Raw genomic sequence first — 17,379 nt, 5'->3', positions numbered from 1 at the left:
TACAAGGGGAGTCTGTGTTGCGGCCACATAAGCGGATGGTGGCGTCTGTCTGCTCCTTATGAGGATGACGACGTGACGTCTGATGATGGGGAGATTCTGGATCTTTCTCACCAGGAACCTCTCCATACTAAAGAGGCGGACGCTAGGTCGAAGGTATATATTCCTGGACTTATTCGGGCAGTCCGCACAGTTTTAGTGATTGAGGATGAAGATCCTCCGGTGTCCAAGTCTAAATATGCCTTTTTTAAGGATATTAAGGGTGACGCCACAGTGTTTCCTCTTTCGGGTCAGGTAGTGGACCATTTAGAGGAGGCGTGGAAACAGCCTGGCAAATGGTATCAGCCTCAGAGGCGCTTGGCGGTGGCTTATCCGTTTGCGGACAATTATTTTTCTAAGTGGGAGTCCCCTCCACAGGTGGATTCTCATGTGACATGCCTGGTCCGTAGTGCTACGTTGCCCATGCCCTCCATGTCTTCCTTGAAGGATGCTACGGACCGTAAGGTAGAGATCTGCCTAAAGTCCGTTTATTCCCTTGCGGGGGGGGCAGCTAGGCCGGCTATGGCCATTTGTTGGGTAGCCAGAGCTATGGAGCGCTGGGCTGATACTTTGGAGGCCTCTCTCGATTTCCGACTGTTCGGCTGAACAGACCGAGTTGATTGGCAATATCCGGGATTCGGCCACTTATATCAATGAAGCGGCCTTGGATGTCAGTACCCTGGCGTCTCGGATTTCTTCGGCTGCGGTAGCTGCTCGACGCACCTTATGGTTGCAATCTTGGAAGGCGGACGCTGATTCCAAGAAGGGCTTGGAAGCTTTGCTGTTTAATGGAGAAGTCCTATTTGGTCCGGATCTGGACAAAATCGTAGCCACACTGGCGGCAGCCAAGTCGGCATGTCTTACTTCTGCTGCCGTCCCTTCCAGTTCTGGTAGGTCATCCTTTCGGCCTTACAGGGCCCAGGGTAGGCCTAAGACTCAGTCCTTTCCCAGACAGGCTGGCCTCAAAAAATCGGCCAAGCCCCGGAAACAGACCTGGAGTACCAGACGTCCAGCCCCTAAGCCGGATGACAAGCCTGCGGCCTGACGGTGCGGGCCTCCCTTTGGGGGATCCCAAAGTGGGAGGCCGTCGGCTGCAGTTCGCCCAGTGTTGGTCGGTTACCACGACAGACACTTGGGTTCATGAGGTGGTTTCTCACGGGTATGCCCTCTCCTTTCGGCACAGGCCCCCATCCCGATTCTTCACCACGGGTCTTCCATCAGACCGGAACAAAGCAGTGGAACTGCGGAAAGTCTTGCACACTATGCTCCAGGCTGGAGTTATAGTGCCTGTTCCATTCTCCCAGAGGGGCCAGGGTTTCTATTCCAATCTGTTTTTGGTGCAGAAACCCAATGGGTCGTATCGTCCGATCCTCAACCTCAAAGCACTCAACAAGTCTTTGCGGGTGCCGAGGTTTCGGATGGAGACTCTACGGTCCATCATTCTGGCGCTGGAACCTGGGGATTACATGGTGTCGTTGGACATACAGGACGCTTACCTGCATGTCTCTATTTTACGCCATCAACAGTTTCTCAGGTTTGCAATCCGCAACGACCACTTTCAGTTCCGGGCGTTACCTTTTGGGCTGGCGACAGCACCACGTGTATTCACCAAGGTGATGGCGGTTATGGCGGCTTCTCTGCGGCTGCAGGGAGTCCGCATGTTACCGTACTTGGACGACGTTCTGTTGGTGGCAGGAACTCCAGAGCTCCTTCTACGTCATTTTGACCTGACCATTGCGGTACTGCAACGGCACGGCTGGTTGATAAACTGGCAGAAGTCCACCCTGATCCCATCCCAGAGGATTCTGCACCTCAGAGCCTTATTGGACTCCGGACAGCAAAGGATCTTTGTGACGGGGGAAAAGATCTCGGTCTTGCAGTCGAGGGTGCGCAGTTGTCTGCAGAGTCGCCGTGTGTCTCTACAATCGGCGATGAGGTTACTGGGCTCCATGGTCTCAGTATTCGACATGGTGGAATATGCCCAGTTTCACTCCAGACCTCTGCAGCAGTTGATCCTGTCCAAATGGAATGGACTGCCTCAGACTCTAAAATCACTGACAATGGTGCTCACTCCGGAGGTTCGCCTGTCTCTAACCTGGTGGTTGCAGACGACCCATCTCAACAAGGGTCGTCCGTTCTGGGTGGCGAATTGGCTCCTGTTGACAACGGACGCCAGTCTTCGGGGCTGGGGAGCAGTCACTGGTCCACACTTGTTCCAGGGCAGGTGGACTCGGGCGGAAACAGAGCTTCCAATAAACATCTTGGAACTCCGAGCGGTTTTCAATGCTCTCCAGCAGGCAAATCGGGTTCTCCAAGGTCACCCAGTGCAGGTCCAGTCGGACAACGCTACCGCCGTGGCCTACATAAATCGGCAAGGAGGAACCCGAAGTCGGGCGGCTCTCGTGTAGGTGTCCCGGATCTTGGTTTGGGCGGAGCACAATCTTCCGGCCATATCAGCAGTCTTCATCCCGGGAGTCCTAAACTGGGAGGCGGACTTTCTCAGTCGCCAGAACGTTCATCCAGGGGAATGGTCTCTGCACCAGGACGTCTTTCAACTTCTGGTGGACAGGTGGGGTCTTCCAGAGATCGACTTAGGACGTTGTGCGTGCCTTGAGGATTTATGTTGACCGCACTTCTTTGTTTAGGAAGTCGGACGCCTTGTTTTTCCTCTATGGCTTCCGTAAAAAGGGTTGGCCTGCTTCAAAGCAGACTTTGGCAGGCTGGATTCGTATGGCCATTTCAGAAGCTTATCTTCATGAAGGCCTTCCGGTTCCTTCCTCTGTGAGGGCTCATTCCACTAGGTCTGTGGGTCCTTCGTGGGCTGCTCGACGTGGTGCCTCTGCAGTCCAGATCTGCAAGGCTGCCGCATGGTCCTCGGTCCATACCTTTTGTGAGGTATTACGCGTTTGACACCTTTGCCTCTCAGGATGCTTCCTTCGTGCAGCGGATTCTCCTTTCAGCACAGGAGCGTCCCCACCCTTAAAGGATACTTCTTTGGGACATCACCAAGGTATCCTGTGGATACCCTATGGACCCTGAAGTAGAAAATATGAGATATGGTAAGACCTTACCTTTGTTATCTCTATTTCTACGAAGTCCATAGGGTTCCACAGGACTCCCGCCCTGTCGCACCTGTACTACAGGTGGGCTTTGCTCTGGTCACCGTTTTTTCCGTCTCCCTCTGGTGAGAATGTGATTCTTGTGTGTGTCCAGATCTTTTTTTCTCTCTCTTCCTTCTCCTCCTCCGGCCTATGGCTTGGTACGTAACTGAGATGCCTTGGCTCGGGGGCGGGGTATAGGAGGGGGACCCTAGTGCATCCTGGGAGGCTGAAGGCTTTAACTCTATGGTGCCCGATGCCTGACGTCATCACCTATACCCCAAGGTATCCTGTGGAACCCTATGGACTTCGTAGAAATAGAGATAACAAAGGTAAGGTTTTACCATATCTCATATTTTATCGCGTTGGTCTCCATTCCTTATTTTTCAGAATGATCAGAACAGTTCTCGTCACAAATATGGAATTCCTTCCGAACGTGGTTTCCAGTTACCATATAAATCAGGAGATTGTGCTACCTTCTCTTCCAGATGGGGAGTTGGGTGAGGCTGACCCATCGTTACGTTTATTAGATGTTCGTCGGGCGCTACGGATTTATGTGTCCAGAACCAAGGATTTATGATGCGTGGATTTTCCATTTGTTTTGTTTAACACCCTCAAACATGGATGACCTGCGTCCAAGTAGTCCATTGTGAGGTGGATCACAGCTGTGATTCACCATGCTTACCAGTCTGCTGGTAGGGCGGTTCCAAAGTCTGTGCGCTCTCATTATACACTTGCAACGGGAACCTCTTGGGTGACTCATGTTGACGCTTCAGGAGCACAGCTTTGTCGAGCTGCTTTGTCCTCCATGTACACTTTTATGACGTTTTACAGATTTGATACCTTTCGCCTCCCTTTAATGCCAGTTTTTGTCGTAAGGTGTTGTTTTCAGCACAGGAGCGCCCCTTCCCATAGGGACATCTGTGGGACAACCTCACAGTTCGCCAGTGTCCCCCATTGGATGCAAGAGAAAACAGGAATTTTGTACTTAACCATCTGTTTTCTTTATGCATTGGGGGGACACTGAATGCGCTCCCTGTCCTTCAGCTTGATGTTGCTTGCTTGACATCAGTCTTTGCTGTTTGTGTGTGATTTTGTGTCTGCCTCCTCTTCTCATCCTCTTTTTCTCCTCTCTGTCATTTGGCCTTGTTAGTATAAACTGGTCTCTGGAGGCAGGGGGTGGGGTATAGAGGGCCTGCGCTGTGAAGACTTTAACCATCTAGTGACCAGGCTCTTTTCGTACTATCTATACCCCACAGTTCTCTAGTGTCCCCCATGGATTAAGAGAAACGGATTTAACTGGAAAGTACAGAAATCCTGTTTTTATGACCTTTAAAAGAGTGGATGGCCGGCAATGCACCTGCTTGTGGCAAGATGGATTGTAGCTACATTCTGGCATGCTTAGATTTCTGAGAGGATTCCAGTTCCATATCACATTACGGTACACTCTATTGGATCGGTTTTGAGAGTTTGAAGGACATGGAGTCTGGGTTGAATAGCTGTACCAGGCAGCAATCTGGTTCATCTATTCATATATTTAGTGCATTCTCTAGATCAGTGGTCTCCAATGTTAATTGAGGTGTGAGCTACTTTAGAAAAATTAAACCACCTGAAGAGCTACTAACATTGTAGATAGAAAAAAAATCTGGCTAATAACCGAACAATTGAAGGTAAGTTTAATGAAAATGGAAAAAATAATGTTTCTAAGAATATTACGATGCATTTAATTATTACAGTGATATTGTTGTAGTTTGTAAATAGAATTTAAGCACAGGCACATTTCATTGTTAATTACCGGCTGCAAGGAAGTATGTGCAGTAGAGGAGCAAAAGATATAGGCAGGGCTGCTGTGTGATTTTCCGGCTGGGCCTTGGAGGGAGTCACTCGCTCTGCCAAGGCGTAGATGCCGTGGGTGGAACCACGGGGAGGCATGTCAGATGATTGCTGTAGAGGCTGCGGCAATCACCTGATGTGCTTCCCTGTGGCTCCACCCATGGCCTCAAAGCCAAGAGGGAGCACACGTCAGAGGCCACTTCCTCCTAGTTGATTCAGCAGTACTGCAGCTAGGTGAGCTACCAAAATTAAGACTGCGAGCTACCGGTAGCTCGCAAGCTACAGGTTGGACACCACTGCTCTAGATTGTCTACCTTTCCAAAGTTTTGGACAGACAGTTTGCATGCAGCTGTGGTTTGCATACAGCGGTGTCTGAGCGTACCCCGCCACCTCCTCACAGGGATACTTATTGTTAAATAAATTCTTCAGAATTTGGGAGATGTTTTGCCACTCACTTTTCATTTATTCTGTTTGGTTTGATTGCTTAGTTGTGTTAAGTTCTATTGTCTTTGTTAGTTAAGAAATTGAGCATATATTGGTGTAGGGGTATAGAGGAGGAGCAAGACTACAAACAAGTTTTCATTCAATAGTTTGGGAAATGGTCTAATCATTGTAAGACATCTATCATTTCATTATTACATTATTCCTGTCTTTTGCAGTCTATGCAGTTTGACAAAGATCAGATAAGCGCTCTAACACAAGACAACGCTGCACTAAGAGAACAAGTAGAGCTGTTACAAAATGAAGCCACAAAGTAAGAGCATTCTTAACTTTTAGCTTTTGCAAGTACAGTTTTTTTATGCTTATGCAGTGTCTCATATATTTCTGTGAATTGAAAGAAATTAAAATATACCTATCTACTAACAATGTAGGCAGCCATTTTGCTCACTAAAGAATTGTGCAGCCTTTCAATTGACTAAAGACTACTGACATTACTGAGAACATTCTTGGTCACATTGCAAGTTCTTAGTAATTTCATTGGCTTTATTCTCGGGAATATTGGTTTGGCTCACAAAATGGATGACTTAATTTTAACAGTCAGTTGCATGTAAAGTCCATTATTTAGAGAAGTTAGAAGGGTATTCTAAATTTAGAATACCACTATTATACAATGAAAATAATCTAACCCTCCTCTTGTTTGTAACTTTAAGAGCAATCACTGAGCAAAAGCAAAGAATGAAGCGGCTGGGATCAGACCTGACCAGTGCTCAGAAGGATATTAAAGTCAAACACAAAGCATATGAGAATGCAGTGGGTATCCTGAGTCGCCGTCTCCAGGAAGCACTGACTGCGAAAGAGACTGCAGAAGCTGAGCTCAATAAGCTCAAAGCACAAATCTCAGATGGAGGGGACAGTCAAGCTTTTCAGGTACCATAGGGAAAATTGCTAACAGTCGATAATGGTCAATTGTGATATATAAATGCAAACCTGGATAGAATTATTATTTTTTTTAATGTGTATAATAAACATATTCATTATTTTGCTCTCAGGAAAAATTAAAAGGTTTGAAAAGTGAACTGCAGACTGTAAGCCATAGTAAGGCCATGTTGGAGCGTGAGCTGCAAGAGATCATAAATTTGACCAGCCAGGAACTGGAGGAGTATCGGGAGAAGGTTATGGAGCTGGAAGATGAGGTGGGTAGAGTCTGTTATGCGGACTTGTTTTGTAGGCATCATTTTCTGTAATGCTGTTCATATTTAGGGACATTCTACCAAAAGCTGAGCCAACAAAACTCAAGTACAGGACCCTTAGTTGAACAGCACCGTTGTATCCCTTTGAGTCTTTTTTTAACATGGGGTAGAAACATTGCATTCTACATATTTAAAAAAAATTAATAATAATTTAAATTGTTGATGGGTTCACAACAAAAAATATACGTTTACACAGTTTTTCTATAACTTATTGGGGATGTTGAACCCTGGCGTTATAGCGTCTCTGATAGGACTTTGACAAATATTTGCTAAGTCTTCAGCTTTTTATCCCTTGGTTGTAGTCGAAAAGGGTTTTGTCTCACACCCTTTCCTGCTGAATCTTTTTATTGAATTGTCTTGTGTCCATGTGTACTCGGCCAGGGTAAGTGGTTCCATAGCGATGCCACAAAATGAGCTTGTTCAGGTGCAATGCTTTCCTGAATCAAAAACAAGTCTCATCAAGGATTTCTCCTGCTTTGTTTTAGGGAACTTCTCCCCGGCTAAGTCACAGAAACATCAGAGTTCTGCTTTGGTCTGGTTCTGGGAAGACTAGACAAAAGCAATACTTATATGATGAAGGTGAGGTAGCATGAGAAATCAACATTGAAGAATCCTTGTGCTTTTGACCAGTAGTCTGCAACCTTGCATGGGATTCCTATTTTAGTGCGTGTTGTTTGGTGGGCACTACACCTCCAGAACTACAAAAAGTAGGGCGAGTATAGCAATGTGTTGTTTAAAAAGAAGAAAAGGCAGTTGCTATCCTATCCTTTTTTTGAAATTTGGAAACATTTCTCTGAGGCATTGACTAAACTTGAATGTATCACAGACTTCCCCAAAAGAGGATACATGTAAATTTAAAACTCTAAAACCAGCACTATTACAATGCCTAATGGTGCAACTTTTAATGATTTTACAGCAATTTTGAAACAATTCTTAACTACATTTATGTAGCAGATGGTGCTTAGCTGACACCTATTTTAGCCTTGGGTTGATCTATAAGGCAGTGGAAAAATGGATAGAGCAACTTAAAAAAAAAAAAAAAAAATTGAGGTTAGTGGACGTCTAGGTCTGAATTTGTGACTTGGCGTAACACATCCAGGAGATTTCTGAATATCAATCAGCCTCTCGAGTCATACGCTGGGTAAAACAAAATGTTCTGATGATATCTGCCTTGTTCAAAACACTGTTGGAAAACCGAGAAACCTATTACCATAGCAGGCATATTCTGTATCTTGGAGAGTGGCCCCTCTACACAGACACCTTCTAACTTATGGAGACAATAAGGGGTCAACCAGATGACATGGCATGAACCTCAAGGTCAAGTGCTTACATTTAAGAACTATGGACCCGCAGGCATTTCCTGTTGAAGCCATGATTGCCCAGTCTAATTTGCCTGATTTTTCTGTTGCCAATGCTTTTACACATTCTAAAAGTAAAACAGGAAGGGATCCTGGTGTTTACAGCACCTGGCTGGCCAAGAAAGTAGTGGTACACAGACATACTTAAGATTTCTGTAAGTCAGTTGTGGAAGTGGTAATGGAGAGACAGTGTTTTTAACTATGGCAGTTGAAGTCATGATCCTTAAGAAAAAAGGGTTCTCTTATTAACATATGGTTAGGACCATGTTCAGGGTCAAAAAACCTGATTCGATGAATTATCATCTGGACGTAATATCTGTTGAGGCAAGAGAGCAAAGTTTCTTTTTTTCATTTAGCTCGAATGTTCCTGTTTTTGCAGGTTGGTTTAGATCAGATTGAAAGTTCTTTTATAGCTTCTGTTTTCTTCCAGAAGAGAGTACAGGTACCACTTATACCGGAAGTGCAGACTTTTATTTACAGTATCTGACACATTTGCCACCACCATTTCTTGTTGCACTAGTACCTTGGGATTTGAGCTTGGTATTGAGGACATTACAACAATGTCAATTTGAACCAGTTAATAAAGGTTTGATTAATTTTTAAACTTGGAAACCTTTTTTTTTTTCTTTTCTCTTGACTGTTTTCATGGTTGAGGGTGTTTGAGCTGGAAGTTCATTCTTGCAAACACCTCCATACCTGATCTTTCATGACGATAATGCAGTTGTTTCCAGTCTAAGGTGGGTCACAAATTATATTAAATCAAGACCATGCAATTCCAGCTCTAATTCGGATCTCTTCACTCCATGAATGTTGTTAGGCCCTTTAAGATCGATGTCATGAGAATGCTAGATGTAAAAAAAAAATCAGTCCTCTACGATGTCCAAAACAAGGCTTTAGCAATACTTCCAAAGAAACGATTGCTAGATGCATCACTGTTGTGATTAGCCATGCTTACCTCATAGCAGGTAAATCTGTTTCTTACAATGTAAAGTCCCCATTGTACCAGATCGATGAGCACCATGGCATGGAGCCGCACAGCACTTCAGATGAGCAGCGCTGCATACTTCAAAATTCAATGTTGTGGAAAATGATGCCAGTTTGGGTCCGTAGGTGTCTTACATTGCAACATTGTTGAGTGCACCCGCCCGAAGGAACAACTTTGGTACATCCCCTCTATAGGATGATGGCGGAATGTGGTTATTATACTTCCATTAAATCCTATTCTCTGAATCCATTGGGGGATACTATAAACCCACCCAATTGTACTCCTAGTTCTCCTGATAAGTTTACCAAATATAAATTTTTTCTTTTTTTTCAAGAATGTTTTTCTCATTAATTTTTTCTTTTTTTTTTCTTTCGCTGGTTTTGTCCTGCGGGGTTTTGTTAGAAAATATCAATGTCCAGCAGAGTGTAGATATGGAAGAGGGAGGAGTGGAAGACTTTGTATTTAAGGTTCCACGTGTGTCTGTGTCCCTAGGGTGCAGTCTCCCACTGTGATTTTAGAGAAAAGGATTTGAAGAATGTATAAAAATCCAAATTTTTATTGATTATTTGGTTTACACTGCTAATTTCTTCTAGTTACATATTAGAAATATTCAGAATCTGAGTAACTCATGGTAGGATCCTGATGACTACAAAATATCTTTCAAACTTCCCTGTTGTAATTAGTAGAAAAGTATGGTGACATTTTAACCCTAATATCTGCAGCTCCAGGAATCTCGTGGCTTTAAGCGAAAGATTAAACGATTGGAAGAACTAAATAAGAAGTTGACTCTAGAATTAGAACATGAACGAGGGAAGATGACCGGGCTTGGACAGTCCAATGCTGCTTTACGTGAACACAACAATATTCTTGAGGTGGCTCTGGCAAAACGAGAGGCAGACTTGGTCCAACTGAACCTACAGGTACAGCATGAATGTGCACAAGTCTTGGATGTGAAGTTCCAGTTGTGAAAGGTTTTACTTATTTTAGGCATATTTGGTAGTTGTTTATTCTAGGTATATATTTTATTTAAACGATAAATTGTTATTGGGCAAGGAAATTGATGTTGTTGACTAGCTTTCAAGCTTTCCTTATGTATTTTGTGATGGTTGCTCTTCTGCACCTCATCCACTCTATTTTCATAACAGAAAAATTGTCACCTGTACTGGATAATGGGCCTGATTCAGACTATCACGGTATGCAGGAGCTGCTACTGCCTAATTAAGCTAATACCGAAGGAAGTGTCTGAAGGAAAAAGATGCCTTCTGCTGGCAGTGCAGACCCGAGTGCTGTGTCCGAAGAGTAGCTTACTCAGAATGGGCGACAGAGCCTGGCCATGCCTATAGAACAGTCCTCATCGCCACCCTTGTTCTGCCCAAGATAAAATCGCAGCATGTCCATTATGCTGCGGCTGTTGGGCACGGCAAGCGAGAACGCAGATTAAGATCTGCACATGTGCAAATCAGAAAACAGCTTGGATTTGCGAAAACATCGCAATGCCATGATAGTCTGAATCAAGCCTAACGTGCCGAGTTTCTTTCATTTATAAAGCTTGAAAGAAGTATTGAAAATATGTACTATGATGGAGTGGTGTAATCCAGGGTATGCTATAGTTTAGTAGTAAAGCAAATTGAATCTGTATCGCAGAGCTGTCATGCATGTTGAGTGCCTGAATATAAACCAGTGCATTTATTTTCCTTCCTACATCTGGGGACATTTCTTGACCATGGGGTGTAAGTGAGGGTTGAGGAGATACTACTTAGGGCCGTATCAATTAATGTGATAAGTGCCGATGTCACGATAAATTATTGCACCCGCGATTTCGCACAAAATTATCGCACCCTCGATAATCGGATACTGTGAAACAGGCGAAAAGTTTTCACCATCTCAGACAAGGTGAAAGAAATTACAAAATCCCTATTGTTGCCTAAAATTGAGGGGATTTCTTTCAGAACCCTTTGGACACCCCCTAATGATAAATTACCCCAAACGTTTTTTGTAATTTGCGAAATTTGTCCAAAAACGACTGGTCTAGTTTATTGTGAATGAAAAAATAGTTGAAATGGGCTTAACATATTGTTTAATGTAAAGCATCCTTAGACCATTCATGTATGGGGTTGCTACTCAGCCATGGGAATGAGATCACTCACAATTTTGCCTAAGAACACAGCCATGAATAAAGAATGGTACCAAAACATCCTCCAAGAGCAACTTCTCCCAAACATCCAAGAACAGTTTGATGACGAACAATGTCTTTTCCAGCATGATGGAGCACCTTGCCATAAGGGAAATGTGCTAACTAAGTTGCTCAGGGAACAAAACATCAATATTTTGGGTCCATGGCCAGGAAACTCCCCAGACCTTAATCCCATTGAGAACTTGTGGTCAATCCTGAAGAGGCGGGCGGACAAACGAAAACCCACAAATTCTGAGAAACTCCAAGCATTGATTAGGTAAGAATGGGCGGCCATCAGTCAGTATGTCACCCAGAATTTGATTGACAGCATGCCAGGGCAAATTGCAGAGGTCTTGATAAAGAAGGGTCAACACTGCAAATATTGACACTTTGCATAAACTTAATGTAATTGTCAATAAAAGCCTTTGACACTTCTGAAATGCTTGTAATTTTACTTCAGTATACCATAGTAACATATGACAAAAAGGTTTAAAAACACTGAAGCAGCAAACTTTGTGAAAACCAATACTTGTGTCATTCTCAAAACTTTTGGCCATGGCTGTACACAAGATAATCACAGTCTCTCAAATGTTTACAAATGTCATGCAGGCCTTGTAAGATCTATGGGAATAAGGATTTTTTTTTCCTGTTTAAATGATTTCCTATTGAATGCAGATTCAAAACATGGTCATTAAGTAAATCTGTTACGGGTGGCAGAGGAAGTGCTAGAGTCCCATGGCTGGGTTTTCAACTGGCAAAAGTCCAAGATTATTCCCAGACTTGTTTTTCAATACCCAATTATCCAGGGTCTTTTTCCAAGTAGAAAAGATCAGAGACAGTAATATCTAGTTCAGAAGATTCTGAATTTCATGAGTCAATCAGTTCTTTGGTGTATGAAGTTACTTGGAAAGATGGTGTTCTCGTTCGAAGAGCTCCAGTATGCAAGACTCCTTTTCCAAACATTTTAATTAAACATTGTGTACCAACAATCTATTATCGGCATAATACATTATTCTTTCACCAGAGACAAGACAGTCTCTCAGGTGGTTGACCGGGTCTGAAAACTGGAATAAAGGCAGGATATTCCTTGCCAAGGATTGGTTGAGGAAAACGAATGCCAGTCATAAGTGGGGGAAGTTATACTGAGCCATCATTTTCAGGTACTCTGGCCCAGAAAGGAAACCATACTTCTAATCATTCTTTTGGAACTAAGAGCTCTTCTATACACATTGAAGAAAGCACACTTTTATTCAGGGAAAACCCATAAGATTCCAGTCGGCGAGGATGCTCACCAATTGAATTTCTTTGCCCTTATCATTATTGGGTTAATTTGCTGTACTAAGGAGTATTGCCTAAAATTTAATATGCAATGCAAATGTTACCTATTGCTATGACCAAAGTAGACATTGCCACACTACATGTCTTTTTCAAGATTTTTGTGAAATAACAGGAAGCCTAGAATTGCCCTAGCTAAATTAGAGGCTTTCTCCCTATCTATTTTTAAACATCTATTTGATACATATGAGACTGGCTCTTAGACCGCTCTGTTTACACTGCTAAGGCTTTTTTATAAAAAGTATGTTTACCCTATTTTCTCCTAGTACCCTCTTACATAAACCCATAACTTTACTTCCATCCTTTGCCCTCACAAACCCTCTATTTAGAGATACCTATTTGGTGTGGATATTCATTAATCACAAATTGAAATTGAATGGGTTATGTACCCCATATATCCCTATCTGCGGTAACTTTTCCTTTTCACCAGCTCTGTATAATATGATCTTCTCCTGATGGTGCTTAAAAGATGATATGCTAATTAAAGATGTTCCAAGAAAGTGTTACTTTATGTATCGGCAAATAAGTCACTATATACAGTCACTTCTTCATATTCCTGATCCCTTACTTTGATTATTGTCCCTTATTAACTTGTCTGCTTATCACACTAGATATTTATATAAGGATCATCTGTGGAAAAATACACATTCTAGCTGGTCTAGAGAGATTCCCTCAAACCCACCCATGGATGACCTCCTCACATTTTGATTCCACTATGAAACATCTAAAAACAGCAATTCTGCAAGAAGTACATTTGAGGGATATAAATAGAGCATATTTGCCACAACAACAATAGCGTAGACACATGGTTAGTACTGAATCAGGATGCTGCTGAAGTGTTGCCTTGCCGCAGCCTCATTCTATCAATTCCTGGGAGTGTACTAAAATTCGACAATTCTGGAATAAAGAGGTTGTTTTGTTGAATACCATCTTTTCTTTGAATCTCAGACCTAACCCTCGGGCTTTGCAATTTGCCCATTTTTCTACTGGTATTTAGGTCTACAAAAAAAAAAACTCTTACCCTTCTTACAGTTATAATTGTAGCCGCAAAGAAAGCCGTTCTTTTCATTGGTCTACTAGATTCGCCCCATTGCTTTCCATGGTTAAACAGTTGCTATACTTTGCAGACAAGCAACACTCCTAAATGTAGAGAAAGAGGTCATACATTTTTATAACAAACTGGCGACTCGCCTTGGCTTCGCACTGGAGCAATTTCATCTTGCCAAAGCCCCCTGCATCTCATAACAACCTATGCCATGTCACCACAGTCCTCTGCAGCTCACCACAATTCCCAGCTTCTCACTCCTCCACCTGCATCTCACCAGTGTCACCACAACCCCCACAGCCCTGCAGCTAGCTGGGGCCCAGCCACTGGGATGTGCTGGGAAGGGCAGGAGGATCATGGATCAATGATTTCTATTTCTGTTTGTGTCTTGCTGTTTCAGCATCCTGGCCAACTCCTATACAGCAACAAGATTTTTTTCTGTGACTTTGCTTCACTAAAATCTTCACTGCACGGCTCCCTTTTGTCACAGAAGAATGGTTCATACACCTAAACCTAGTTCGACCAATGCTGTATAGGATACTGAACACCCCCTTCAATCTGTCCAGTGGTTCAATCGGTTAGCCCGAACGAATGGGGACTTTATTTTTTATATATACGGTAGTTATATATGTAGAGAGATGGGGTTTATATATTGAAAGTCTTAACCCGCAAAGCCAAACCCACATCTTAAACCTCTTTGAATCCACTAATTGGTTCTTATAACTACAGTTTTAAATATCTATATGACCACATGCCGCTCACTGGGTTGTAACCTTCATATTTTGAAAAGATATATTCCTTTTTCAAACTTCTTTCATTCATTATTTTTCTAGGAAATGTTTAATCATATAATCCTGCTCCCCCCTTTCTTCATGTCTTATCCCTTTATATCCTTCCATTTTATATTTGTTTGTTTGTATATTTCTAAATTGATATGTAGGTCATCAAACTTTTGTTTTGATTTTTTAATTATTTCAAATAGAAAAAGTTTTTTGTCAACTAGGGATTTTACCACAGATTTGGAAAATAAATCAATCGGACAATGCTACAGCAATAGAATACTTAAATCAAATCATCAAGGAGGTAAAAATTCCCTGGCGATTGAGAAGATTTTCAGATCCTATCTTGGGCAGAGACTTATGTTCCAGCGATATCCTCAGTCTTTATCCCAGGAATAGAGAATTGGATTGCAGACTTTCTAAGTCTCCAGTCCATTCTTCCAGGGTAATATTCTCTGCATCCAGCAGTCTTCAACTGTCCAGTAAAGAGGTGGGGATCAACCAGAAATAGAGCTAATGACTTGACTGTTCAACAAAATAGCAAAGTTTTGTTGCATAGCCTTTCTAATAGATACAATGGTTGTCCCTTGGATGTTTCATCTAGCTTCCTTGAGTGCGAAGGAAGATAAAAAAATGGAAAGAATTGCAGTAATCTTAGTAGTTCTAGACTGGCCAAAAAGGTACAGGGATCACACTTCAACTTTGACAGGATCTGTTCTTTCAGGCCCAATTGTTTTTCGGGACATTCATCGGTTAAAGTTAATGGCATGACTCTTTAAGCCAAAATATTAAAAAAGTGTTTTTTTCGGGTGCAGTAGTTCAGACTATGATTAACGAGAGAAAGTATCTTCAGACAATTATCATAGTCTGGCAGAATTACATTGGGTGGTGTAATGAAGCAAAAGTCTCTTTTTTTTTTTTTTTTTCTTCTCTTTTTTTCCTTGCCAAGGGTTCATTCTTCTCTTCAGGCGGGCCTAGAGCTTAGGTCTTCATTTAGATTCCATTATGGTACATGTATCAGCTTTGTCAGTTTATTTTCTAAGCAGATTGGCTCTGATTTCAGAAGGAAAGATCTTCCAGTATACAGCCACCATATAGGGATCCTATAGACTAGAGCCTTTCTGGTGCCATCAAAGCTTCAGTTACGACCCTTTGAGCCTTTGAAAGGAAGTGGGTAACTTGGAATTTTTGTTTTCTTTTATTTATTATCATCAGCTGGAAGAGTGTCAGAATTAGAAACTTTATCTTGTAGACCTCCATTACTGGTGATTCACGAAGATAGTGTACATATTACTATCCTACTTTCTATTCAACCTACAGTGGTGTCGACATTTCATCTTAATCAAGAAATTGTGATACTGACTTTTGCTAAATCAAATAAAAGAACGGATCAGGGTCAGTTGTCTCCGAAAGACGTGATGAGAGTGTTGAGAATTTATGTGGAGAGGACAACCAGTTTACTTATTCTTAACAACACTAAAGCTGACCACACATCTAAAGATTATCTGTCCAACCAGCCAAGTAGTTGATTGGTTGGAATGAAAATCTGGTAACGTATGGGAGTAAATGATGATCAGCAAATTGCTCCTAAATGCTAGAAAACAGATGAAAATTTTCGTCGGACAAGTTTCTTAAATGTTTGATCTAAGCAATTTGCTCAAACAGTTTTAGTCCATTTTCCGGCGTTTGGGGGCAAATTGCTGATCGTCATTTGCTTTCATCCCTTACCAGATTTTCATTCCAACCAATTAACTGGTTGGATGTAAGTTGGTCTAGTGTGTGGCCAGTTTAAGAAAAGAGATTGGTCATTGTCCAAACAGACAATAGCCAGATGGTTTGGGGCAGTGGTAGGCAAAAAGTGGTCCTTCAGAATGAGAGAACACATTCCAGCATGACATGCCACAGTTTTGCTATAAAGACATGCTAATCTGTGGCAGGGCAGGCTGGGATATGTAGCTCAACAGCAGCTGGAGGGCCGCTTATTTCTCACCTCTGGATTAGGACCACAATTCAGCATTTCATATCAGGGAGCTGAATTACCTATTCAAGCGAAGAGCTCAACTCATTCAACTTGCTTGGCTGGAACTCCGTGGGCGGCGCAGCATGGAGCTTCCGCAGAGCAGTTATGTAGAGCAGCTAAATGGTCCTCTGTTCATGCATTAACCAAATTTTACAAATGTAATGACTTCGCATCCAGGAATGCTTCTTTTGGAAATAAAGTATTGTGCACAGCCAAGGCTGAGCATACCCCCCCTAGGGGCAGCTTTGTACATCCCCCATGGTCAAGAACTTTTTTTTGTTTTTCACTGGTTTTATACAGTGCAATGTAAAATTGTATGTATTATATAAGGCATTTTTTTTCCTCCTATGTGCGCTTACAATCAAGTTGTAGGGGTTTATTTAATAAGTGTCGGGTTCTAAAACCCGCCACGTCCGATTGTGTTTAGGCCTGAAATTTAAAAGGGCAATATTTTTACTAGAATAACACGGCTTGTAAAATCACTGCCCTTTTAAATTTCAGGTATAAACTTGATCGGTAGTGCTGGGTTTTAGAACCTTATGCTTGGTAAATAAACCCCTTAATCAGACACAGTGACATATCTAAATAACTGATACTGAGATTGGAGCTGCAACCCTCAGTATGTTGCTACCATTTTTTATATGATGACCGCTGAACACCTTTCATATCTTGGTGTCTTCAACAGGTACAAGCAGTACTGAAGCGTAAAGAAGAGGAGGATCGTCATATGAGAGACCTAGTACAGAGTCTGCAGGATGCCTTGGAGAAAGAAAGAGCTAAAGTCAGCAGTTTGGCAGAGCAGGTAAAGGAGATTTACACAGTTATACATGAGGCAGGTTCTGTCGTTATTTCAGGAGTTAAGAAAATGTAAAAAAATTCCTCTTCTTTGTCATTCATCATTGTCTGCGGGACACTGAGATACCTTGGAGTGTAGAGGGGGGATGCGGTTAAGATGTCGGTGGACGGGATGCCGGACGTCGGTACACCGACGACGAAATCCCGGCGCCCATCAGGAAGATACCGATA

General features: G+C 42.5%; 1 protein-coding gene across 1 annotated transcript in view; it reads left to right on the top strand.

The window, feature by feature from the left end:
• The window catches only part of GOLGA3 (golgin A3), an 84,029-nt gene that overhangs the window by 43,785 nt on the left and 22,865 nt on the right, over window positions 1-17,379 (top strand). Inside the window, exons 14-18 of the mRNA XM_088476689.1 lie at window positions 5,627-5,721; window positions 6,119-6,335; window positions 6,458-6,601; window positions 9,724-9,921; window positions 17,039-17,155. Coding sequence (XP_088332815.1) covers window positions 5,627-5,721; window positions 6,119-6,335; window positions 6,458-6,601; window positions 9,724-9,921; window positions 17,039-17,155 — 771 coding nt within the window. The remainder of the gene's footprint in view (window positions 1-5,626; window positions 5,722-6,118; window positions 6,336-6,457; window positions 6,602-9,723; window positions 9,922-17,038; window positions 17,156-17,379) is intronic.

This window comes from Taudactylus pleione, unplaced genomic scaffold (genome assembly GCF_031769625.1).
Source record: "Taudactylus pleione unplaced genomic scaffold, aTauple2 ptg000191l, whole genome shotgun sequence".
NCBI classification, from domain to species: Eukaryota; Metazoa; Chordata; class Amphibia; order Anura; family Myobatrachidae; genus Taudactylus; species Taudactylus pleione.
Note: the sequence above shows the minus strand (reverse complement) of the source record. Positions and strands in the feature narration are given on the sequence as shown.